The sequence below is a fragment of the Leopardus geoffroyi genome, chromosome C3, assembly GCF_018350155.1.
Source record: "Leopardus geoffroyi isolate Oge1 chromosome C3, O.geoffroyi_Oge1_pat1.0, whole genome shotgun sequence".
NCBI lineage: Eukaryota > Metazoa > Chordata > Mammalia > Carnivora > Felidae > Leopardus > Leopardus geoffroyi.
The window spans coordinates 87,453,015-87,478,845 of record NC_059338.1 but is presented as its reverse complement, the minus strand read 5'-3'; the positions used below and the strand labels follow the sequence as shown (position 1 = coordinate 87,478,845).

At 51.7% G+C, this 25,831-nt stretch overlaps 2 protein-coding genes and 1 long non-coding RNA gene across 5 annotated transcripts in view; 1 reads left to right on the top strand and 2 right to left on the bottom strand.

Annotated features, from left to right (window-relative positions):
- Positions 1-1,876: 1,876 nt before the first annotated feature.
- FAM83A (family with sequence similarity 83 member A) lies at positions 1,877-21,181 on the top strand. 2 transcript variants are annotated; one of them, XM_045453760.1, is made up of 4 exons: positions 1,877-3,275; positions 11,197-11,364; positions 13,544-13,668; positions 20,472-21,181. In XM_045453760.1, exons 1-4 carry the CDS (start codon positions 2,796-2,798, stop codon positions 21,004-21,006), a joined length of 1,308 nt encoding a protein of 435 aa, XP_045309716.1. In that variant the 5' UTR covers positions 1,877-2,795; the 3' UTR covers positions 21,007-21,181. The 2 variants fall into 2 exon arrangements, with proteins under 2 accessions (XP_045309716.1, XP_045309717.1); XM_045453761.1 differs by lacking the exon at positions 20,472-21,181 and adding an exon at positions 14,510-15,376.
- LOC123585512 lies at positions 3,765-13,310 on the bottom strand. The gene is made up of 3 exons (XR_006706250.1): positions 12,298-13,310; positions 9,370-9,372; positions 3,765-3,777 (listed from the first exon to the last, which is right to left on the bottom strand). It is a non-coding gene; the product is annotated as an uncharacterized LOC123585512 (long non-coding RNA).
- Positions 15,318-25,831, bottom strand: part of CC3H8orf76 (chromosome C3 C8orf76 homolog) — a 37,016-nt gene continuing 26,502 nt past the window's right edge. Inside the window, exons 6-7 of one of the 2 annotated variants that reach the window (XR_006706248.1) lie at positions 16,687-17,020; positions 15,318-15,553 (exon numbers count right to left, since the gene is read on the bottom strand). Coding sequence is in view for 1 of the 2 variants with exons in the window: in XM_045453767.1 (XP_045309723.1) it covers positions 16,982-17,020 (39 nt within the window). In the remaining variant the exon portion in view is untranslated. Of the gene's footprint in view, positions 17,021-25,831 lie in introns of both variants that reach the window. The other variant, XM_045453767.1, reaches the window with a different exon arrangement.

Here is a 25,831-nt window from a genome sequence, read left to right as displayed (position 1 = left end):
CCCACCAAAAAAAAAAAAAAAAAAAAAAAAAACATTAAAAAAAAAAAATAGTCCTTACCGGCCCTGGAGACCTACCACTGCTTCAGGCGTCCCTCAGTCATTGACTCATCTAACAAAGAGAATTGGTCCTGGGTGAGAAGAGAACCCCATCATGTCCACCCACTTCTTCCATTCTCTCCTGTATACATTCTGGAACTCATAAGATGATGGGGATTGTTCTGAGGATAGAGGGGAAAGGGGAGGGGAAGGGAAAGGGTGACGCTTGGCAGAGTGGAAAACACACGGGCTTTAGGGCAACAGTGCCCAGGCTATGCCACTCACTCGCTGTGTGATCTTGGACAAGTCACTCAACCTCTCTGAGCCTTAGTTTCCTCATCTGTGTAATGGAGTCCACTAATCTGTGTCTCCCTCAGCACAGATGGCCAGCATGCAGTGAGCACTCAATTATGGCCAAGTATAGGAGAGGAATGGAATGTTCACACAGGTCCCAAACATGCAGGACCTCAAACTCGAGACTCAGGAATGGATACTTAATATGGCGGGCAATGGAGAGTTGCAGACAACTATTGAGCCCTGGCGTGAACCAGAACAAATCCCAGGGATTAGTACTTCCCTCCCCAGGTTGGTTTAACCAGACTGGGCACTGGACTTAGGCAATGAGAGAAGGGACTGAGGAGGGCCAGAGAGGAGACAAGCTCAGAGGAGAATGTGGGAAAGAGGTTAAGTCAATTTGCACAAGCAAGAGTTGGCCAAATAGAGAGGAAGAAGGGCACGGAGGCACAAAGGCAATAGGGGGAGAGTTTGTTGGGTTTTTTGTCCTCGACGTTCCAGGGATTGAGGGGGGAGAGATAAAGTCTAATAAAGGGAGGGCTGCCTGAGGGCATGAATTGGATTTTCTTCAACAACCTTCAAAAGTAGAGAGGAAATTTCTTTTTGTCTTCTTTGGACTGTGCTTTTATTATTATTTTTTAAATGTTTTATTTTTGAGAGAGTGCAAGTGGGGGAGGGGCAGAAAGAGAAGGGGCAGAGGATCCGAAGCGGGCTCTGTGCTGACAGCAGCGAGCCTGATGTGGGGTTCAAACTCACAAACCGCGAGATCATGACCTAAGCCGAAGTCGGACACTTCACCGACTGAGCCACCCAGGTCCCCCTGGACTGTGGTTTCAAAAATACTATTCTCCTGGGGCACCTGGGTGGCTCAGTCGGTGAAGTGTCCAACTTCGGCTCAGGTCACGATCTCTCAGGTTGTGGGTTCAAGCCCCACATGGGGCTCTGTGCTGACAGCTGGGAGCCTGGAGCTTCAGATTCTGTGTTTCCCTCCCTCTCTCTCTCTCTCTCTCTGCCCCTCCCTCGCTCATGCTCTGTCTCTGTCTCTCTCAAAAATAAATAAACATTAAAAAAAAATACTATTCTCCTACTGGACTGAGCCACTTGGGCCACAGCTTTGGTGGGTTACAGATGTAACAGCAATTCTCCTCCAAAGAATAGATATGCCACAGGCTTCTGGCTCTCCCTATCTGCCAGCTGTGAGGACCACACAGTCCTAGTTTTTTAGTTCCCTGAGCAGACATTCTCAGGGTCCTACTCCCCACCGTCAGCACTCACCACTCCTGTGAATCTCTGACCGTGCACCTGAGAGTCTGACCACGTGCCTCCTCTGACTTCAGGGCTGTGCCTGGTGAGCACACAGGGCAGGCTGGCCACAGGGGGCTTAATGTGGGCCCAGGAGCAGCCCTCTGCCAGTGACAAATGGAGGTTGGTAGATAAATTCTCACCCTTTGCATAGGAAAACTCCAAGATGTATTGGATACCATCTCCCGGGGGGCCCGGCAGGACTGACCCCAGACGTCCCTCGTTAACGTGCCCCGTGGCAGCTCCCTCGTACTTGTACTCCAATCCTGTCTCAGTCTGTTTCTGGCAGAACCCAAAGACGTACGTTGCATTCCATCGACATGGACTTGACCGTGACCTGACCTGGAAAGAAAATGTGGCTTCTCCCTTAGCTGTTCCTACACTTCAAACACACCTGCTGCACCTGCCGTCCCAGCTCACAGACGGCCCCGTCCCATCGGCCCAGACTCAGCCGCAGACTCCTCTCCAGGCGGTACTCCAAGTGGGTCGTGCAGCGGGTCAGTGCTGGCCCCCAGACTGGAGCTTCTCTGGGCGATCTGTTCAAACATGACTTTGATAGACAATAGGGGAGGGAGGGAGCAGAGAAAAGCTTTTTCAGAGGACCGGAGGCTGGGGACTCGGGTGTCACTGGGAGAGAGAAGTGCCTGGGGGACAGTTCTGGTGGCCCGTGTCCAGCCTCCCTCCCCACGCTGGCGCAATCTCAGGGGCAGCATCTTGCCGCACAAGGGAGTTCTCGTCTTGAACCAATGGCATTTGAACCGAGAGCACGGGAGGAGCTGAGGCCCAGGGGTGCAGGGAGAGCCTCCCCGCTCTGCACCAGCGGCCGGCTAGGGGATCTGGAGCGTTGTGCAATGAGCGGAGGCAGGCTGCTGGGAGGAGAGGCCGGATCCCAGGGCTGAGTGTGCCAGGGCGTGACTGAGCCGGCCCTGCAGCCCGCGGGCAGGGCGGTGTCGCCCAGAGATAAGCCAAGGCCTGGCTGTGAAGTGTTACTCAGGACAACGTTAAATCACTTCCTCGGAGCGGGCGTGAGGGGTGGCAGGTGGATGCTGGGTGCTTCCCAGGAGTGCTGAGGGCTCCCCATCCCCGCTCCGTGGCTCACGAGCCCTGCCATCAGGAGGAGCTCAGGCGTCGGCCTCCCCACCACGGCCCAGGGACAGGGCAGCATGAGCCGGTCAAGGCATGTGGGCAAGATCCGGAAACGCCTGGAAGATGTCAAGAGCCAGTGGGTCCGGCCGGCCAGGGCTGACTTCAGCGACAATGAGAGTGCCCGGCTGGCCACAGACGCCCTCCTGGATGGGGGTCCCGAGGCCTACTGGCAGGCACTTGGCCAGGAAGGTGAGGTAGACTTCTTGTCCTCGGTGGAGGCCCAGTACATCCAGGCCCAGGCCAAGCAGCCTCCTTGTGCCCCGGAGCCCCCTGGAGGGGCAGAGGCGGGTCCCAAGGGACTCGACTCCTGCTCCCTGCAGTCCGGTACCTACTTCCCCGTGGCCTCCGAGGGCAGCGAGCCGACCCTGTTGCACAGCTGGACCTCAGCCCAGAAGCCCTACCTGAAGGAAAAGTCCAGCGCCACCGTGTATTTCCAGACGGACAAGCACAACAACATCAGAGACCTCATTCGCCGCTGCATCACCCGGACCAGCCAGGTATCGGTGGTGGGGCCTGTGTCTCCGTGGCCGTGGGGTGGGTTCCGGGAGAAGAGAAGAGGGGTGCCTCCTGCTTTAAGGGATGGAGTTCAGAAGACTGGGGTTTAGGATGGAGTCAGGGATGTTGTTCTCTGTCTCACCCTGGATCACTGACTTTCTGATCCCACCTGTCACAGTCTGGGTCCAGGCCACCACCACCCATCACTGGAACTCCTGTGATAGATTCCCGCCTGCCCCTCCTCTTCCATCTGGACTCCCCCCAACCACCCACCCAGTCGCCGTGTGGCAGTAGAGCACTTTTTCTATGCTTCAAATCTAACTTGGTCCCTTCCCTGCTTAGAGCCCTCCGTGGCTCCCAATTGCCCAGAGTGAGAAGAGAAAGCTCCTTATAGCTCACAACCCTCTCCAGCTCCTCTCCCAGCTCTTGCCACTCAAAACTGAGGGACACGCAGATTCTCCAGCCCAAGGTGCTCGGTCTTCAGGGCGTTGCATGTGCTGTTCCCTCTGCCTGGGACCCTCTCACCTTCCCTGCTTTTCACCCAGCTGATGCCTACTCCTTCCTCAGGACTCAGCACCCAAGTCCTTTTCTCAGGAAGGCTCTCCTGAACTCCCCTGGCTGGGCCAGGTGCCCCCCCTCTGTGCTCCCGAATGAAGGGGCCCGTCCACTGCAGCATACACTTGTCCCCTGTCCCCTAAGACTCTGCTTAGACCTGCCTGCCCACAAAGGACTGTGCAGCACCTGAATCCAGCTGGTGGTCAGATAGGGGACAGAATAGGCAGAGAGAAGGCTTCTCTCTCCCCAGAGTATTTACATTTTAATGCGTGACTTTAGAAGAAGAAAAAATATTTCAAGACCAGAGGTTGGCTGATAGAATTTCAGGCACGGTAACTGGCATTTGGTCAGTTCTCCCTATGCCCCAGAATCACAGGCCACACTGGCTACCTGCTGCAGCTGGGGAATGGACAGTAACTCATTCTACGGTGTGTAAAATAACTATTCCGAATAGAGCTTCAGATGCCCACTCCTCCTTCCTGAAGCTGCAGAGGGGCAAGAATAGGCTCAAAAAAGAACAAGCTGATATTTAAGCTCATTTTCTGCTAGGATCCCCAGTCTCATGACTGAATCCCCTCTGAAGTTCAGTACTGTGTGAGATCTGAAGGCTCGGGGCGGGGGGGGGGGGGGGGGGGGGGGCGGTAGGAATGGGAAAAAGCCCGCATAAGGTGGAGAGGCTGTGGGTGGATGGGGGAGGGAGGGAGTGGAGTTCTGAAAAGTTAAGTAAGGTTACAGTGGGTGGAGCATCGGCTTTTCAAGTCGCAATGCTCCTTCAGAGCAGTATTTCATGTTTCAGTGACATGTCAGCATTAGAAATTGACAGATGGGCCCAGGCAGGCAGCCAGGAGGTCTGACACGGCCTGGGGCTGGCTGTGTGACCTAGGGCAAGTCCCTTGACCTCCCCGGGCTTCAGATTCCAGGCCGGACTAAGGTCTCTTCCAGCTCCCAGGGCCTATTCCTAAGTGCGCTAGCTCTGGTCTCTCTGCGTGTGAAGTTCAGTGCCCTCCTGATGCGTGGGGACCAGTGGTATTAGGGAGATTGTCAACCACAGCTCCAGGGAGTGAGGCTCCCTGGAAAGAAGCCAGGTTAGGGCTTGTGAAGCAATCCCCTGGCTGAGTCCCTCTTCTTCCCCCTCCTCCCCACCCAGCAAGGCTTCCCTCCCCTGTGGCCCTGAGGCTCCTGATGTCCTTTGTTTCACCAATACAGCATGTTATGCATTTAAGACAACACTTAACAATCTGAAGATGTCACCTGAAAGTAAGACTTTCCAGCTCCACTTAGCTCGTGGGAAGGGCTGGCTCTGTGGTGCTAAGTGGCAGCCACCTCTTTGGGTGAGTTCCCTTTGCCACAGTCCCCACCACATCCTCTTGTCCCAGGCCACGCTCATGGCCTTCATGAGCTTCACCCATTTTGTTGCCCATCAACACACACGCACACACACACGCACACACACACACACACTCACAGGCTCGGGGCTGTCCTGGGCCCACAGAGATCCCAGGGGGCCTGGAACCCAGTCACAGGCTGTGCCCCCTGCCTCGCCGCTCAGAACTGGAGGTGGTCGGGTTTGCATTCTCCTCCTGTGGTTTCAGCCTTCTGAAAGAACAGACAGAGCCCGCTCCGTGTTTTCCAGACCAGTTTGCACCAACTAGCGGGAACCATCCCCCTTTCCCTCCACGCTCACACTCCTTTATCCCATGAAGCCTAATTCACCGCCAGGTCCTGCAACCAGATGGCAGAGCAGAACAAGAGGCCTTCCTGCCTCTGCCTGCCCACTAGAGGAGAAGACATTGGTGTGAGCAGCCTTCCGTGCCCGGGAGGGGCCGGGAGGGTGACTAAGGCAAGCTTCACGGAAGAGGTGGCCTCTGAGTAAGGAGTCGTCAGGCAGAGAGGGAAGGGGAAAGGATTCCAGGCAAAGGTCGGGAGTGGGGAGGGGTTGGGTGTCCCAGGGGTGAGAAGACACGCAGGCACAGAAATGACCGGCCTGAATCGAGAAGTTTTTGCTCACAGTTCCCTAGGAGCAGGACGCCACGCAGGACCACACAGGAAGCACCCGGGTCCGTTGGGAGGCAGACAGAGCCAGGGGAATGCATGGGCACAGGCCCTTACTGTGCTTCTGCAGGAAAGGGCGGGCAGGCAGTATAGCTGGGGCCATCTCAGTGGGCTCTGGGCTGCAGGTGGTCCCTCGCTGTCCGGGACCCAGCCCTGGGGTCACATAAGGCAGGGGGACTGTTGGCTTGGTGTGTGTTAGGTAAAGGAGGGGGTTGGGGTTGCTTGGTGTGGTTTCAAAGGCTCCTAGGCAAGGTGTTTTTGCTAGTCTTCAGGAATCATTTAACCCTGGATGGCAAAGCATCATAAAATATGGAAAAAGCATGATTTAAAAAAAAAATGTTTATTTATTTTTGAGAGAGAGAGAGAACACGAACAGGGAAAGGGCAGAGAGAGAGGAGGACAGAGGATCTGATGCAAGCTCTGGGCTGACAGCAGAGAGCCCTATGTGGGGCTTGAACTCATGAACCCTGACATCAAGACCTTAGCCAAAGTTGGACAGTTAACTGGTTGAGTCACCCATGAGATCACAAGAGCTGAAGTCAGACACTTAGACTGAGCCACCCTTGAGATGATGACCTAAGCTAAGGTCAGACACTTAACCAACTGAGCCACCCAGGCGCCCTGGAAAAACCGTGATTAATAATACATCCTCCAAGTGTGGTCAGGATCCCTGAGGGTTCCAAGATCCTGTCAGTGGGCCTGGGAGGCCATGCCCTCTCTAATCACTTATCTGTGTGAGGCCAGATTATCTTCATATGCTTCCACCCACACAACACAGCACAACAGATTGCTGCAGAAGCAGATACGAGAAGCCAGCTGTCTTCCATTAAGTCAGATACCACGGAGACTTGCAAAACTGTAAAGGAATGCCACTCCGCTCGCTGCGTGTGGCTGTTGTTGTTTTTGGAAAACAAAGGAGCATCAGCAGATAGAAGAGAAAGAGGAAAGAATAGAAACAGAAGCATTGAGGGGCGCCTGGGTGGCGCAGTCGGTTAAGCGTCCGACTTCAGCCAGGTCACGATCTCGCGGTCCGTGAGTTCGAGCCCCGCGTCAGGCTCTGGGCTGATGGCTCAGAGCCTGGAGCCTGTTTCTGATTCTGTGTCTCCCTCTCTCTCTGCCCCTCCCCCGTTCGTGCTCTGTCTCTCTCTGTCCCAAAAATAAATAAACGTTGAAAAAAAAAAAAATTAAAAAAAAAAAAAAAAGAAACAGAAGCATTGAGTCGGGGGTGGGGTGGTAAGTGTTCCCAACAACTGTCCCCAACATGCCTGGGCATCAGGATTTTCAGCCCAGGAGGAGCTCACATCTGTCTGGCAGGTTGTGAGAGATTCTCAACCAGGATTTGAGGTCCCGGCAGGATGACCCTTGCATATGGGTATTGCCCCAGCAGCCCAACAGCCCCCTGGTGGGGTTCCTTGGTCTCACTGCGGCTCAGATACCCAGAGCTGGCCTGCCACACGGCACTTCCTCCCTTACAAGATGTCATCAAAGTGCTTCCTTCTTCTCAGCCAATCACACCCCGATGTGCTGGTCCAGCTGATTGGCCTACTTTATTTCTTTTTTATGTCCGTAGAGGTGTAGGCACTAATTTTAATCCTCTCCCATAATCTGGACTAAAACGTTTTTGCATGTTATCCTAACAGTATTCATACTTGCTCAGAATGCATATAAAAATCATAGTCATATTTAAACTATAAACTAGAATAAAAATCTATGCTTTTTGCACATGGTTTCATTTCTATTATCTGGGCTTAGGGTTGGATGCACCTTGAATGATAGCTGATGCTCTATTTTTGAGCAGTGTTTTATCAGTAAAGAAACTGAGGCCCAGAGAGGGTATGTGGCTTGTCCAAAGCAGTCACCTCATCTCCAGTAGGACGGGAGCTGTCAGGGGCGTCTGGCTGGTTCAGTCCGTTAAGGATCTGACTCTTCAATTTTGGCTCAGGTTATGATCTCAAGGTCATGAGGTAGGGCAGCACAGAGCCTGCTTCGGATTCTCTCTCTTCTCTCTCTGCCCCTCTCCCCACTCTCTCTCTCTCTCAAAATAAATAAACATACATACATACATACATACATACAGATACATACATAAATGAAGCTGTCACTTGGGCCCTACTTCCTCTGAAGTCTCTAAGGGAGGGTCCTGCCTTCCTCTCCCAGCTTCTGGTGGCTGCAGGCATTCCTCAGCTTGTGGCCACTTCACTCCAGCGTCCGTCTCCATTTTCACCTGGACTCCTCCTCTTCTCCCTGTCTCTCTCCTGGGTGTCTTTTATAAGGACATGTGCCACTGGATTTAGGACCTACTAGATATCCTGGATGATCTAATCTTGAGAGTCTTAATTGCACCCGCGAAGACTTCTTCCAAGTGAGGTCACGTCCATAGGTTCTGGTGGTTAGGATGTGGACATATCTTTCTGGAGTTCCTCATTCATCCTGCTATGCCATGTAAGGTAGCACATCCACGCAGGGGACTGAAGAGGGTATTGGCCTTGAATCAATCCAGCTGGGAAACAATCCCAACAGGAGGCAAACAGGATAAACCTAGATGTTGTGAGCCTGTATTTCCAAGCATCCCTTAAATCACTACGTGGGGTTATTTGCAAAGCTGCTCCCTTCTCTGTTCAATCTGTCACCAACCTCATCTCTGGGAAACAAGGACTCACTGGAACATAATGGGAGGATTTACTGATCTCCCGGGGAGAGAGAACTGTCCCTTTTGTCAATATGTCCCTCAAGGAGGAGGCATTTATCTTTTGGCAGAGAGGGTCTCAGTTGTCCTTGGTACCATAAGTTTAAATATGTACAGACAATCCTATGATAACGGGGCCATCCATGGCTCTAAAGGAGTGTGGCCTCCCTATTAGAGCATCTTTTCTGATTTCTAACCTGGGCAGTTCCTTCCCCTGTCCAGAGACCCACATCATCTGAGCAGGAAGTCAGCTCCAAGTGGTACCAGACATCTCCTTCACCTGTTTCAGTGACCTTCTTCTTGTCCTTACTACTTCCCAGATGTTGATGGCCAACAAATCTTTATATCTCTATATATACTATAGAGAGACACAGAGTATACTCTCTATATATCTAGAGTATACTATATATACACTATATATAGCATATATACTATATAGCATATTATTATACATTAATATATAATAATATACTATATATATTAGAAAAATGGTGGAACGTTATTACAGGTAATGCTGAAAACTGCCCTAGTGCCCAGTCCAAACTTGACTGCTAGTTTTGGCTTTGTGCTGGCTGATGTGTCTACGTACTACTGTCCCTCACTGGTAATCCTACTGGACATACTATCATTTTGTTCTCTGTTTTCCTTTTTTAACTGAATTCATTATTTGCCAATACACGTGTTGAGCATGGATTACACAGCAAGTTTTACCTCCGCATTTCACCCTGTCTTACAGTTTTCATGTAACCATTATAATTATCATTTTTAATGGCTGCCTAATGACCCACTTGTCAATATGCCACGATCTGGGTATTGGGACAGACTTTTGACAGGGTGACAGACATCTGATTCTGCTCCAGTCCCACTGTGGGGGACTCTCATCATTCAGCAATTCTCTGACACCAGCTGGGTGTCTTGCAACCCAACACACACCAGTCCCGAGCCAAGATTGTCATCTGTGCTTCTGACCATTCTGACCAATCAGCTCAGACTGGACACTCCAACAACCCCCTCCTTGGACTTGATCAGCAGGCTAGAGTGGCTCAAAACAAAGAAACTTTTCATTTTCTAGACTACCAGTTTATTATAATGGATAGAACTCAGATACAGTCAGATGGAAGATACAGGGCAAGGTATGGGGAAGGGCACAGAACTTCCATGCCTTCTCTGAGCACTCTGCTCTGCCCAAATCACCAACCCAGAAACTCTCTAAACCTGTCCTTTTGGGGTGTTTAGTGGGCTTCATTACACAGGCATAATTGATTGCATCATCGGCATTGGGGGTTGATTCAACCTCCAGCCCCTCTCTCTTTCCCTGGAGGGAGGGTGGTGGGAGGGACAGAAAACTCCAACCCTCTAATCACTGAGTTGGTTCCCCTGGCAACCAGTTCCCATCCAAAAGCCACCTCATTAACATAACAAAGGATATCTCTCCTTCAGCTCTCACCACTTAGGAAATTCCAAGTGTTTCTGGTGCCAGAAACAGGGTCAGAGACCATACATTTCTTTTTATAAATCACATTACTGTGGAAAACAACCCCAAGCAAGTTTAAGAAGGGAACATGTACTGACATCTACGGTGGGAAAGTGAAGGGTAGGACTGGCTTCATTTTCGGGCAGACTGTTCCCACGTGATGGCAAGCCGGCCGCTCGCAGTGGTAGCTCAGAATCTAGCTCAGAATCGGTTAGCTGAGCCACCCAGGTAGCAAGAACGCCTCCTTTCCCCCAGAAGTCCTGAAGTCCTGAACCAGCTCTTCTTAGAATAACTTAGATCGTGTGAGCGGCCCCGGGCCAATCACTGTGGCCAGCAGGGGATGCAGTGCTCTCACTGGTCTGGCCTTGGTGATGTGCCCTCCCTGTGCCCAATCCAGCGCAAGGCAATGGCCCCACCCAAACCACAATGCTTGTGGAGCAGAGGGGATTCCTTAAAGCGAAGGTTCGGTCCTGCTGGCTGGAGGAGGAATGGTTGCTTGGCCCAGCAGGCACACACTCGTGTCCCCCGCTTTGCTGGATGTCTCGAGCTCCCTCCTCCCCAGGATTCCGTTATGACAGAGGAGGCAGTAAACTGCTGGCTGAGCAGGACTCCCTTCTCCATCCCACTGGGGCAGCTCAGCCTAGTCTAGTCTATAATAGGGGTCCACGGGGATTTTGTTTGAGGCGAGGATTGTGTGGCTTACCACCATTTGAAGGCCAGTGGCCTTGGAGCACCTTCGAGCTCCACATGACTGAGCAACCATGTCGTTAAATCTATCTCTCTGCCCAAAACCTGCCTGGCCGCCTCCTCTTGTTCTTCTCGTCCCCTCCTTGCGTTCGGTCTCTACCTTTCTCTCCTTCCTCCTGTGCCTGCTGCACCAACAGTGGACCAAGTGGCCACAGGGTGTGTGGTTGGACTGGAGAGATGGAATTAGCACAGAGGCCTCCACAACGGCTCTTTCCCTTGAATGCTGCCCTGGCAGAGCACCCCCACCTCCCCCCCCGCCCCCCCCACCCCGTCCCTGTTTCTTTTTCCTGCAGCCCCACAGAAGTGAGAAGGGCTCTATTAGCCCCACTGGGATTTAGGAAGTTTGGCTGCAACCATTTAGCACGGGGCCCCTGACTCTTTTTGTTTCCACCTTTCCGCCCTGGCCCAGGTCTTGGCCATCCTGATGGATGTGTTCACGGATGTGGAGATCTTCTGTGACATTCTAGAGGCTGCAAACAAGCGCGGGGTGTTTGTCTGTGTGCTGCTGGACCAGGGAGGTGTAAAGCTCTTCCAAGAGATGTGTGACAAAGTCCAGATCTCTGACAGCCACCTCAAGGTAGGGGCTCCCAATGAGAATCCAAAAGGTATTTTGTATTGGGGTAGTATAGCTGGGGGTGCCTGGGTGGCTTGGTCGGTTAAGTGCCTGACTTTGGCTCAGGTCATGATCTCACAGCTGGCGAGTTTGACCACCGCAAGGGGCTCTGTGCTGATAGCTCAGAGCCTGGAGTCGGCTTCTTCGGATTCTGCCTCCGGCTCTCTCTGCCCCTCCCCCACCTCAAATATAAATAAACATTAAAATTTTTTTAAAAAAGGATAGTATAGCTTATGCCACGCTAACAGATCCCCCCATCTCAATGGCTTAACGTAATAAAGGTTTATTTCTTGCTCAAAGTCCAGTGTAGGACAGACCGCCCTCCCCATCTTGTAGCTACGCCATAAGGAATACATGGCCTCCAAGATGGCAGCGACAGGGAGAGAGAGAACAGGAGGACCCCGCAGCACTTGACCTCGAACGGACTCCATCACTCCCACATATAGCCCTTTGGCCTCACACAGACACACGGGGGCTGGGAACTGCAAGGAGCCCATGGATATCCCGTGGGCAGCAATCTCTGCAGATGCTTTTTCTCCCCTTGGCTGAGACCCAGTGGCCACACGTCATAGGCCAGGGCGACAACACCCAGGCCTGCTTGGTGCATGTCTAGGACTCCCCAGCCCCACCAGAAAGCTGATCCTCTTGGACTGAACCCAACTCCCCACTTCCTTCTTCTGGCAATCAGAAAAGAAACCCAGAGATGAGAGTTCATTTAGTCATGTCACATTTAGGGCTTCATCTACTTCTACCTGGGCCAAGTGGCCATTCTTCTGTTCAAATCTGGTTAATCGCATGGACTGTGTCACACACCCAGTGATCCATCCAAAAACAAGGACTGCAGCCCAAATTCCAAATACCAGAGACTGAAATCTTCAGCCTTGCCCAGGGGAACACCTCGATCTTTGAACCTTTGTTGTGTTGTTTTGTACAGGGCATTCTCTGTACGAATTTGTTGTGGTTATAAAACAATTAGCAAAACAGCTTACATTTGTATTTATTTTCTATTCCATATCTCTACCCCATGTTTTTCCTCCTCAAAATCCATTCCTTTCAAAAATAAATCTGTTGGAGAAGTGAAAAAAAACCAAAAAACATAGAGGAGGACATTGCGGCCCATATTAAGGCCAAATGTAAATTCAAGGTCAAATGTAAAACCACCCAGTTTTTATAAACAGACCCAGCTCAACAGCACATGGGTAGTCCCTTTGGCGACTCTCCTCTAGCTCAGGCAAGGTCAGCCTCCGGGAGAGAGACCCTGCTCTCCTCACTTCCCCTCCTCACTACTTGGGATGCTGCTGAGTTCAGGCACCTCCTGGACCAGCAGGCCTCAGGGTCCTCTGATTACTGCGTCTGCTTGACGTTACCTGGATCACACCTCCTCGACATGAGGTCATCAAAACAGGCCTAGAGAGTCAGCACAGGCCTTGCCTCCATGGCCCACATCAGCTACATGTAACAGTCCTCTGACCACCAAGGGACAGCGGGATGTGATCCTCCTGTCAACATGTCATAGAGCTTATGGAGAGGCTGGGACTCACTGTTGGAGGTATTAGGCATCCCCTTCCCAGAGCCCGCGCAGCCACTAAAGACATTCATGGGACCCTACCAGTATCCCACCTTCCTTGGAGACCCCTGTGATTTGCGCCTGTCTTTTCATTACTCCAGCCTCCCAAGGGTTCTGGCTGATGGCCGGGGGAGCAGGTGTTCCTGGGGGAGAAAGGGACAAATAGAGCCACCCCTTCTGGCTGCACTTCCCTCTGACTAGCTTGGGGTCAGGGACTCATGTCACTTACAAGGCAAGGCTGGGCTTGCCAGGCCTCTGGAGTCCATGGGAGCCTAGACTAAGGGCTGTATGGGCATTAGGCCCTCATCTTTCTTCTATTTTCTGCTTTGTTTAAATTCTACCATCTCCCCTTTCCTTTTTTTTTTTTTGTCTTTCCCATTACTCACATAATAAATATCAGGACAATGAAAAGAATTTAGAAAATTCAGCCAAGGGAAAAATAAAAATGGCCTATGATCCTACCAATTAAAGATAACCCCTCCTGTTGATGTCTTAGTGAGCATCCTTCCAGATGTTTTCCTTAGAGAAACATGTTTGTATACATAGTGAGTGACAGCTTGATTCTCCTTGTGACAGAACATTTCCATCCGGAGTGTGGAAGGAGAGGTATACTGTGCCAAATCAGGCCGGAAGTTCGCTGGCCAAATCCAGGAGAAGTTTATCATCTCGGACTGGAGATACGTGCTGTCTGGATCGTACAGGTGCGTGCCGGGTTTCACCTATCGAAGGCCTGGAGGAGGCCCAGGCTGAGCACGGTACACGGCAGCCCCTGCCACTCGGGCCCACACACCCCTACCAGTCCTGTGCCCGGCAGGGCTGGGACTTTATCACATACATGAGGCGGGAGGCAGTACCAGTCTGGGCAGAAGAGGGAAATCTGGACCCTTCCTGGTGGAGCTTCAGGCTCCAGAGGCACTTCCAATTTCCCTTCGGATTGCCATAGGACATAGAATTTTCTTTTTCCCTCCTCAGCTCTCTCAGGCACGATTGTAAAACTATGCAATTTGCTTTGAGCTGTGTGTATGTGTGTGTGTCCTAGTTTATTTTCAGAAGTGTGTCCAAATTCCATGGGATCTAAGGCTGGTGCTAAGGACAGGAAGTGGCAGCAGCCCAGACTGGAAGTCAGACGACAGAGGTTCAATTCCCAGCTTTGTAGCTTCCTGGCTGGGTGACCTTGGGCAAGGCACTACACCGCTCTGTTCCTTCATTCATTGGACAGCTACGTAAAGCCCTCCTGGGTATATACCAGGCATGCTCCGGGCTGGGGTACCCTTCTGGAGCTCCCAGTAACACCAAGGAGATAAACAACAGCCAGATCAGAGGCACCTGACTGGCTCAGTCAGTAGAGCATGTGCCTCTTGATCTTGGGGTTGTAAGTTCAAGCCCCATGTTAGGCATAGAAATTACTTTAAAAAAAAAAAAAAAGCAGCACATAGAGAGTGATGGGAGCCTGGGAAGTGGTGGCTGGGGTGGGCTGAGGTTCCCCTTTGCTCTCCTCTGGGCTTCTCTCTCTCTACCTTTTCTGGGGCTTGTTTTCCTCAGCCGTGCAGCACCGGAGCTGAATGCAGTATGGTCCGTCTGCAGGGGGATGTGGTTGTTTCATGGCTTCTATACCGGGAAGGGCTCTGACGAGAGGCAGTCCTCAAGGACCACCTCCAGCATCCGGGGGTCACTGAGCCCCAAGGGCATTTCTACCCACAGCTTCTTTCCGCGGCGTTGTGCAAAAGGAAGGCCACCTGCTTCTGATTCTTGGGCCCTGCATCCAGCACTCGGTTGTTCCCTAAGAGGCTGAGGTGGGGCTGAGCTACCCTCCCCAAGTGGCCAAAACCAGCTTCGCAGCTTTTGTCCATCAAGGCATAAAGCTCTGGCTGGTACCCAGTCTGGCCTCACACCCCACATCAGGACTTGAGGCTTCTGACCTTGGCCTCTGACCTTGACCAAGCTGCCACTAGACCTGTTTTGCCACCTGGATGGGAAGGGTCAGATCTCTATCTGGGCAGCTGCCCCAGACCCAAGGAGCCAAGCCTGGAAGCAGGGGCCCACCATAGCTGAGGAGTTTTCTCTCTCTCTCTCTCCCTCCCTCCCTCTTTTTTTTTTTTTTTTTTTTTTTACAGGGAAATTCACATAACATAAAATTAGCCACTTTAAATGTGTAATTCAGTGGCATTTAGTACATTCACTGTGTGTGCAACCATTACCATTGTCTAGTTCCAAAATATTGTTATCACCTCCAGAAAAAACCCATACCCACTATATAGGGAGGAAAAACTTCTTTTTCCTATTACCCTTCTAGGTTTTTTTGCCTGAGGCCTGTAAATTAAACAAGATAAGGTAATAAGAGAAAAGCATATGGATTGTTTATAAGTTTTATGTGGCATATGTAGCCTCCATAAAGAAATGATCCTAAGACATGGTTGAGCCTGAGCATTTTTTATATGAGGTTTGATGAAGAATAGAAAGTCCTGGAAAGTCGTGGAAATTGTGGTAGAACAAAAGGGTATAAGCTCCAGGTAGTTACTGAGGAAATGTAGCAAAAGGCCTCTTCATTCGATTCTTCCGCTGACTTCAGGGACAGAGAAAGAAATTCTGAAAGAGAAAATGAAGAGGAGGAAAAGTCTCTCCTCTTATTCTAAATAGGGAGAGTTAAGCCTGTTTTCATTTGTATTTGCTCTTACAGGGCTCAGCACTCAGGGGCAGCCCTTGCCCTTGGTAGGGGCAGAAGGAAGCAGAGCCAACCTTGTTGAGTTTTGTGCCAGACCCTTGGCCAGGTGTGGTCAGACATTTCATAAGGATTGACAAGCCTTTGAAGGAGGCATTATTCCTCCAGTTGACAGATGGGGGAGCTGAGGCACAGAGAGGGTGGGTGATTGGCCCAGGGTCACCAGTTTCCTTGGCTAGGATCTCTGGCTCTCCTAGAGAGAGCTCGTCCTCTCTGCTACTGGGCTTGTCCTCCGGATACGGGAGGTGTCAGGAGGAGGGTGGCAGTGGGCTTGAAGACATGCAAGGCCGTTCCTGAGAACTGAAGAATCTGGAGAGAGTGCAGGGCGGCAACTATAACTTGTTTTGCACTCAGCTCTCAAGGGGGACCTGTTTGCCAGGCTTTCGGAAAATCCTTTTCCTTGGGACTCTCAGAGTTGTCTCCAGTTAAAACACAGTTAAAGCAGTCTCTATTTCATTCTTTCAATCCAGCTATCCCTGGACTTCAGATATTTTGGCCCTGGTTGCACCCAGTTTAAACTGAAGAGCTCTGTCCGCATCTTCAGCCGAGGGGTGGGGGTGAGGTTGGGGGGCTTGTATGTATTTCAACACTTAAGCTCTTGTAGAAAGTCTTACCCCAGCACAGGCACTGTGCCAGGTCTGGGGACACAGAGCTCTTCTCTGTCATCAAAAAATATGGATAAATGGCTGTAGAGCGGTGTGATATGTGCTGTAAGATCAGCATGAGCTAAGAAGGTGCTCGGGGGCGTCAACCAGGAGGAAGCTCCCACTTCCTAATGGCAGGTCCAGGGGTGGGGCCTTGGTGGGCACAGCATGAGAACCTAACTGGCCCTGATTCCATTCCTGCCCCGAGCTGCCCTTCCACCTCTGGGCTTTCTCCACCAGGAACAGAAAGATTTTTAAATTCAAACCAGATCAAATCACTTGCATCCTGAAAATCCTTCCAGACTTGTCACTGCTCCTAGAAATGAAAAAAAAAAAAAAAAAAAATTCATTCTTACCATGGCCTCTGTCTCAGCAGGATTTTCCTTCCCCTCCACTGTGCTGTGGCCACACTGTTTTCCTCCAGGTCTTTCATGCTCTTTCACACCTCAGGGCCTTTGCACTTGCTGATTATTTACTCTGCTGGAGAGGTCATTCCTGCTGTCTTTATCCTGCTAATTCTTTATCTTATAGCTTCCAGATCATCCCCTAGAGAGCTTCTCTGTGGACTTGTTTAGCCAAGATGGAAACATGATGTCAGAACCTGGATTGGGTCTGTTTTCTTCTCAATTGCATTCCTGGCGTGAAGTACAGTTAATCAGGTGCCTGAGTTTCATATATGACCATAAATATCTGTTGAACGAATGAATGAATGAATGTCCACATTAGGTCCTGGTCATCCAGTGTAGCTAGAGGAACAAAGTTTTTCAAACTGTGTGCATCATCAATCCATTAGCAGGATAGGAAGTCAATTTAGTGGAGGATGCCTGGAAATTTTTTTAATAGTGAAATAGGATAGAATAAACATAATGAGAGCAGACCAAGGTAAGGGATGTTCTGGAAACATGTTGCAGGGGCATGTATGTGTTTGTATGTGTGCGTAGGTCATGACGTAAAATGTATTTCTCCAAGATTAGCTGAGATAAGTCTGAAGAACAGGCAGGGAGGACTTGCCCTGCCAGAGATCAAGACTTGTCATGGAGCTTGAGTGATGAAGACAATGTGACTCTGGAGGAGCAGACTGACAAGTGGAACAGAGCAGAAAGCCCAGAGAGAGACCTGATGGGGAAAGGAAAAAAAATCTCCATACAGAAAATATATATACAAAACACATATACAAAAAAAAAAAAAAAAATCACCCTCCAATAGATGTAAAGGCCTTAAATGTCAAAAACAAACTTTAAAACTCTTAGTAGAAAAGAATACATGAATATCACTTAGACCTTAGGATAAGGATTACGTGTCTTTTTTTTTTTTTAATTTTATTTAAAAAAAGTTTTAGTGTTTACTCATTTTTGAGACAGAGAGAGACAAAGCACGAACGGGGGAGGGATAGAGAGAGGGAGAATCTGAAGCAGGCTCCAGGCTCTGAGCTGTCAGCACAGAGCCCAATGCAGGGCTCATCCCCATGAACTGCGAGATTATGACCTGAGCCGAAGTCAGACGCTTACCCAACTGAGCCACCCAGGTGCCCCCAAAGATTAAGTATCTTAACACAGACACCCCTCTTTTGTGTTAAGGAGAACACAAAAGAGACTTGCCTATAAAAGATTGCTAAATCGGACTATATTACAATCAAGAACTTTGGTTCATTGAAAGATATCTGGAGGAAAGTGAAAAGTCAGATTACAAAGTGAGAGCAGGTTTTCATGATGCCCTGAGAAGATTTGTGTCGAGAACCACAAAGAACTCCTAGGAATCACAAGAGCAGAGCAGGGCAAGGAAAAGCGGGCAAGAGGCATGAGCGGGCATTTCGGCCAGGAGCAAACATGTGTGAAAACATGATGAGGTGTTCCGCATCATCAGTGACCAGGAAAGTGCAAATCAAGGCTAGAATGAGTTGCCATTTTATTCCTTTCCAACAAGCAAAAAAGATAAGACCGACAATACCAAATGCTGGATGTACAGGATCTTTTCTACATTGCTGATGGGACTGTAAATCTATACAGTGACTTTCAACAGAGTTAGGAGTTTTCTCCTAAAGCTGACTATTCACCTGGCTTATAATCCAGCAATTCCAATCCTAAGTGTATTTCCAAGAGAATGAGCCCATGGTACAGTAAAAGACATATGTAAGAATGTTCATTAGAGCACTGGTCACAACAGAAATATAGCAGAAGCAATCCAAATGCCTGTCAATGGGAGAATGGAGAAATAAACCATCATCTAGCCACTAGTGGAATATTATACAGCAATCAAAAATGAATGGAGTACTGAAACAGATAACATGGCTAAATCTTAGCGATATAATATTAAGTGAAAAAAAATCCCCAAATATTACATATACTTTAAAAACAACTAAGACATTTTCTTTCCAGAACACATAAAACTTTTTTTTTTGTTTTTTGTAATAGAGAAAAGAAAGTATAGGAGCTATGCCACAGGATTCAGGATGATGATTCCTTCTTTTGGGGGGCCTTGGGAAATGGGTTGCTGGGAGGGACCCTTATGATTAGATGCTGGTTGTTGTCAAGATGCTAGCTTTTTATTTTAGGTGGTGGGTTCATTGGTGCTTATTACATTATTTAAAATAACCAAGTAAATAGCTACATAAATTAAAATGGGCCAAGAATAGACCAGTCATGAGAGTTGCTCTTGAGCCAAAGATTGTGAAAGTCATTTCCATGTACGAAGTGCCAAAAAGCAAAAGAAATGAAGTGTATTTCTTACCATGGGTCGTGATAGGAAAAGAGTAAAAACTAGAGCACAGGACGAATGGCCATGTGGGGTGTGCGGGAGGGGGACCCCAGCACAGTGCGCAGGCACGCAGGGGCTACAGCGACCCACAAGGGACCTGAGTGTGGGGTGCAGGGGCCGTGGGGGTCCGAAGAGTTGCTAAGGCACCTTTGCACGTGTTTTGTTGCCTAAAGCATGCAGTAGCTTGGCCTAATCTAGTCTGATTTCAAACTACACAGGGCGATTGATTTCTTAGCATAGCCAAGGGTCCCCTGTCCCCATATTTGCCGCCTTCCCTGTCACCTGGCTGGCCCTAGCCCAGCATCAGCTGCTCACCTCTCTGGGGTGTGTGGGAGGCTCCTCCCGGATGGGAGGCGGGGTTTAAACAAAGCCTCCTTGTTCTTTCCAGGATTGCTGCAGCCCGCTTGGGCCCTGCCCTGCCTCACGGGGAAGGGACTCTGCAGGCTGGGCTAGGCTGGTGGGGGGGTGGCTGAGACCATTGGTGGGGGTCACTCCTGTCTCCCCCGCCAGCGACCATGTCTCCCTGTGACCATCCTGCCACCTTTGCTCCCCACACCTGGCTTCCCATTATTAGGGACCCAGAAATCTCTAACCTGACCCTTTTGGTGGGTCTTCTGTGCTGTCACCAGGCACAGAAGGGGGTGTGGATAGACAGGGGCAGGGAGAGATAATGAGGGGGCTTTTCCATCAGAGATAAAAAGGAATTTGGTTCAATCACGGGATCGTGAAAAGTAATCCATAAATGCCTTCAGAATTTTATTTTCATTTAAGACCAGTACACAGAGGGAGGGCCACGGTCCCTGCTGGAGGGTGTCCTCCCTGGGGGTCCGGGCGAAGCGTGCTCAAGTTGTGTCATTCTGGTTCCTGTGGGCCTGCCTTGTGTTCTCCCTTCCACCTCCCACCTCCTGAACAGCATGTGATCCTCCCTCCCCTCCCACCCCTTCGGGTCCAGGTGCTTGAGGGGGGCCCACACCCTTAAGGCTTTCAAGAGAACACAGCCCCTGCCTTCTAAGGAGCGGCCGCTTTCTTGCGGTGCCTTCCCCAGACGCCTATTCGTTCAGAAGAGGCAGGCGCTCCCACATTTCACAAGTGGCCTCAGCAGCTAGGGGACCGACTCATCGACTCATCGGCACAGAGCTGGGGACACTGAGACTCAGCTGTCAGCCCTTTTGTGCTTCCGCAGGGATGGCTAGCATCTGAGCACCGGGATTCAACCTGGTGTCTTTACCGTTCACCTGCAAACGTTTGCTGGTTTCTGAGCTTCGGTCTTACCATCAGTGAGGGGGCTCCCACGGCCACCCTGCCAGGATGAAATGGGGTCCTTCCCACAGCCCGGAGGTCAGCCCACCTCCCCACTCCCACCCCTCACGCTCCTCTTCCCCTGCAGCTTCACCTGGCTCTGCGGCCACGTCCACCGGAACATCCTCTCCAAGTTCACGGGCCCGGCGGTGGAGCTGTTTGACGAGGAGTTCCGCCACCTCTACGCCTCCTCCAAGCCCGTGATGGGCCCAAAGTCTCCCAGGCTGGCGGCCCCCCTCCAGCCCAGAGCCGGCCACAGCCCCCCGCCCGGCCGCCTCAGTGGCAGTAGCTGCTCCGCCAGCGACCACACGTCCTCCAACCCCTTCAGCAGCCCCTCGACGGGCAGCAACCCCCAGAACCGGACTCTGTCGGCGTCGTCGGGGCCAGGCAGTCCCCTGGCTCCAAACCCACCTCCGCCCCCCAGGCCTCAGCCCCACCACGGCCCCTGGGGGGCCCCGAGCCCACAGACCCACTTCTGCCTGAGGCCCCACGACAGCACGCCGCCTCCCTACAGCAACCTCAACGCCTACAGGCCCACTCGGCTGCAGCTCGAGCAGCTGGGCTTGGTGCCCAGGGTGGCCCACATCTGGAGGCCGTTTCTACAGGCCTCCCCTCATTTCTGAAGGGTCGCTTCCTCCAGCAGCACACCCTCCCCCCCACACGCCGCCACCCAGGGCCAGGGCCGGGCATTCCTGGGCTGTCTGGCCCAAGGACCCCACCTCAATACTAGCAGCTTTGAACGTGCATCCCTTTGAGCTGAAAGTGCTTAGACAACACTGTCCTCTGTGTTTGAATGTTCCCAGGCCTGAGACCATTCACTGGCCGACACCCACCAGATCCTGGGCTTCCCTCTCTAGTTTGGCCTGTGGAGCACATTCCAGAAAGTTCCGGGTTGGGGGTGGGGTGGGGAGCTAGAGAACAAAATCATGAAAATAGAGTCCTTTTCCTCCAGAGAGCAGCCAGTCCTTTAATAATAATGTTTCCTGAATCTCTGAGACGTAAGAAGGGGCGGATGCAGCCCCAGTTTGACATATGGGTAAACTGAGGCACTAAAGGTACGCTGAGGGTGTGACCGAGGTACTCCTGTTTCCCAGTGCTCGGGAATGGCCCACTCTACAGAGATTCCACAGGTATGGGAATATCCTGAATGTTTCTGGGAAAGTATCCCTGGGCCCCATGAATTAGGCCCCAGAACGTGCCACCGTAAGCAGTGTGGGGCCAGCTGAAACTGTAGCCACCAGGGATGGGGTGAGCCAAGGAGACGAGGGGATGAAGTTCTGCAGCTCAGCTTCTGGCATCAGGGAGCCTTGGGCTGGCCTAGAGTCCCCCCGGTCCGGGCCAGTCCCTGGGGCTTGAGTTGTCAGTGTCCAGCACGGCCTTGAGCAACCATGGAGGGCTCAGCATTGATCCTGCAGCCCCCTCACAGTCAGACCCAGGAGCCTCTGTCTGGCTCATTGACATCCTGAAAAAGGGTGCTGGGCCCTCATTATCAGAGTCACAGCACGTTCTTTGCTCCTGAGGTGGTACCAGATCTCGAGGGCACAGCCTAGCTGGGGTACAAAGAATACATACAGCAAGCTGAGGGAGCACTGGGAGGGCCAGGCAGCCCACTTTGGGGACCTCAGGGGACACGTGGGAGGGAGGTGACAGGTAACGAGGCCCAATGAACAAGGGTGTTATAGCTGGGGGGAGGGATGGAACCCAGGCTATTCTAGCCCGACAGAAGCAGCCACACAGACCCGCAGGCAACTTCCTGTTTCCACGCCCTCCTGCCATCAGCTCATCTCAGCAAATGTCTTGCTGTTGCCTGTTTCTGGCTCAGAAGCTTTGCTTTTGTCGTGGAGGGCTGGGAGGACAGAGCCCTTCCTCCCGCTGGCTCCTGAACCCCGACAGCTCATGGAGCCCCAAGTTACGCTCTACAGAGGGAACCCCCCTTCAGCCCATCCCTGTTTGTCCAGTACTCCTGGCGAAGGCACCTTTGCTTCTGTTTTCTTTTAAATAGCATTCCTGCCCTCATTTTACTTTTTTCCTCCTTAGTTCCCTGGAAGTCCAACCCAAAACCCCTTTGGTTCCTTAAGTTTCTTTAAACCCCAGTCCCGATGTGCTGTCTTCCTGCTGACCGCAGTGACGAGGCTAGAACAATGAGGGGCTGCAGAAGGTTCTAAAGTGAGTTCCACAGTCTGCTGAGGAAGTTTCAGGAAGGTAAAGACTTCTGGGGGCCAACAGCCCCAAAGGACCGCTCCTGCCTCTGTCTGTGTCTGACTTGGCCTGAGTGGACAGGAGCAAGCCCTCTTGCCCCCCGTCACTCTCCACCGGTCTGTCATCTTAGGGGTTCACAAATACTGTTTCTCCTGCTCTGGACACCTTTGCCACGTGTGACCCCTGCCTGCTGGGAAATTAGCCGTGGCTGGTGCAATACGAGAAATGTTGAGGATCACTTCCCGGCAGAAGTTTTAAGAGCCTGAGTGCAGCTGGCTATGCACAAGCACTCTCAGATGGAGCCCCCTCCGCCAGCCCAGATTCCTCAGACCGTGGTGAGCAGGACCTCCCACTTCTACCCGACCCGCAGTGGATAAGCAGTGTGAGCCAGAAATAAACCTTTGTGTGTAAGCCACTGAGATTGGGGGTTATTTCTTCCTGCACCATGATCCAGCCTAGCCTGATACAAGGTTAGGACCCACTCACGTGAGGCTGGGCCTTTCCTTTATGGGACTGGATTTCCAAGGGCCCCCAGCCCTGAGCTCTCATTCCGAGACACTATTTCCACCAGAGACTGGGAGGGTTTTACACCCATGGCAAGGGGATGGCCGAAGATCAAAATAAACCCTTATTGGAGTTTCCAATGCTCCCGAACTCACTTTGCCCCATCTTTAATTCTGCTCTGGACTAGAATGACACCTGCACCTGCCTTGCAGGCCTGCTTGCTGTGGGCTGTCCCAAACATGGCGTCTCTACTGCAGCGTGAAACTCAACCCCAGCAATGGAGCACCCCCCGTGGATGTGCTGGGCACCATTCTGATGCCAGGCAGAGACTCAGACTCACATCTGTCCTGGAGAACTCCCAAGTCAGCTGAGAGGTGACACCTACATGAACCACCACCATGAAGAACATGAGAGAATGAGAGAAATAGTTCAATAGTGTTCATCCAGGGGGCATGGCAGAGATGGGGGGGGGGGGGTCTACTTATGGCCACATGCACACCCCATACCAGGGATTAGGGACCACATTATCCACCTGTACCATTATCAGCCAGGACCGTAAGTGTTGGTTCCCCAAGCCTCCCCTAGGAATTATCTGTACTATTCATTTGGTCCTCCCCAGATACTGATCCCCCTATCTGCACTGTAAGAGCCCAGAGGCCAAGGGTATCTTTGCAGGCCCAAGGGACCCTAACCTGAGTGCCTCAGCTGGTCCCAGTGCACTATGAGTGCCGACCGGCTGGTCAAAGAGCCCTCTCTGCTCCTGCAGGGGACACGAACACTCAGACACTGCAGGACGACTTGTACTCTTCCCGCTCCTGCTCTCACCTTGACCTGGGCTCCCCGCCTCCTCCCTGCTTGCCCTGCTGGCCCATCACAGAGATGCCAGAGCCGCATCTCCAAATGCTTCATTTTCTGGACTTGGTCCAAGAAGTGTTGGGACACAGAGAAACTGTCATTCACTTTCTCAGCTTCTTCCTGAAGAGCGTATGTGTGTCAGAAAAACTGTTACCAGGGTATATAAATATCGCAGACACACATGTACGAGCATAAACACAAACTCCTTTTTCTCGTTGTTCCCTGTGTTTTGACCGAGCCAGACATGTGGCTTCTGGAGGTGCTCCGTCCTTCTTCCCTCGGCAGGGTGTGGCGAGTGAGGGTGTCCCCACGGTGCTGTGTCATGCTGACCGGACAGCCTGAAGAGAACGAAAAGGCTGACCCACCCCTGAGTCAGACAGTATTCCTCCTGCCTCGCTGCCTTTGAACTGGGCCATAGGTTTTTCCTGCCATCAGACTCCCAACTGAAACAGCGGTTTTCCCTGGGTCTTCAGCCTGTTGGCCTTTGGGCTGGAACCACACCATGGGCTCTCCGGGTCTCTAGCTTGCCAGCTCGCCCTGCGGATCTTGTCAGCTTCTATAATCACCTAAGCCAACCCATGTAATAAATCTCTCTCTGTTAGACAGATAGTTAGAGCTGTAGATAGAGATACAGGTGTAGATATGCACATCCTACTGGTCCTGTTGCTCTAGAGAATCCTGACCGATACAGATTTTGGTGCCAGGAGGTTAAAGGCCTTATCTCCAGGGGCGCCTGAGTGGCTCAGTGGGTTAGACGTCTGACTTCGGCTCAGGTCATGATCTCACAGTTTGTGGCTTCGAGCCCCGTGTCGGACCCTGTGCTGACAGCCCAGAGCCTGGAGCCTGCTTCCGATTCTGTGTCTCCCTCTCTCTCTCTCTGCCCTTCTCCTGCTCACTCTCTGTCTCTGTCTCTCTCTCTCTCTTTCAAAAATAAATAAACATTAAAAAAAAAAAAAACAACTTTCTTAAAGGCCTATCCCCAAATACAGTCCCATTCTGGGTTAGGGTTTCAACAGGCAACTTCTCAGTGGGGAGACATAGTCCAGCCCTGACAGGCAGGCCTCCCCTGTGGGCCCACGTGGCCGAAGGGGCCCGGTCTGTACATCTGGGCTGCTCCTTCGACCCCCGCTGCTCGCTCTCCCGCTGTCCCCACGACATTCGTCGCCTGCTTTGCTGTGGAACACCCAACAGCTGAGTCAGTTCAGCCAGTGTCTGGAAATGGCTGTTCTCCCTTCAAACTGTGTTTCTTGGCCAGCAGGGTCAGAGGCTTGCTTCTGGTGGCTGCTCTTCGAGATTGGCACTTCCTGACTTTTCTTCCAGACATACACACGTGTCTGCTCCTCGCAGGGGCCTAGGCAGGCAGTGCAGCCTGCTGTTGAGGGGCAAGCCCAGCACTGCTGTTCTGAGAACCCTCCCCTCAGGCACAGCGTGAAGAAACGTCCAGTTCACGTCTCCTTGAGGAATTACTCTATCCCAGGCCCTGCGAGGCCAGTCTTGGCTTCCACGCCAAAAGTGCCTGGACTCGTGTATCTAATCACACATTCGCCTCCCGCCCCAACCCGTGTGCCAAGAGCTGGGTGGTCAATACAGATGGAAGCAGATGTGCTCCCAGTTTACATCACAGCGTCAAGAGCCTCTCTGTCTCCGGGGTTTGCACCTTGCTAATGGGCAGTTTGTTGGGTCTGAGAGTGACAGGGGGCAGGGAAGGCCCGTGTGAGGGGAGACAGGAGCGGAGACTGGAACATGAGAAGCAGTCAGCCATGCAAGAGGCAGGAAGAGTGTGCAGGACAGCAGGCAAAGGCTGGCTGGAGTCTGCCTTATTCTAAGTGTAACGGGAAGCCCTGAGGAGTAACAGACTACGATAATGTAAATTCCGTAAGGTGCTCGGAC

What these genes read in the sequence shown, in the direction of transcription:
- FAM83A (XM_045453760.1), top strand. Translation starts at nt 2,796, where the DNA reads ATGAGCCGGTCAAGGCATGTGGGCAAGATCCGGAAACGCCTGGAAGAT. An exon ending in TCTCTGACAGCCACCTCAAG is followed by an intron (nt 11,365 to 13,543) that starts GTAGGGGCTCCC and finishes TCCTTGTGACAG; the next exon opens with AACATTTCCATCCGGAGTGT. An exon ending in GTGCTGTCTGGATCGTACAG is followed by an intron (nt 13,669 to 20,471) that starts GTGCGTGCCGGG and finishes CTTCCCCTGCAG; the next exon opens with CTTCACCTGGCTCTGCGGCC.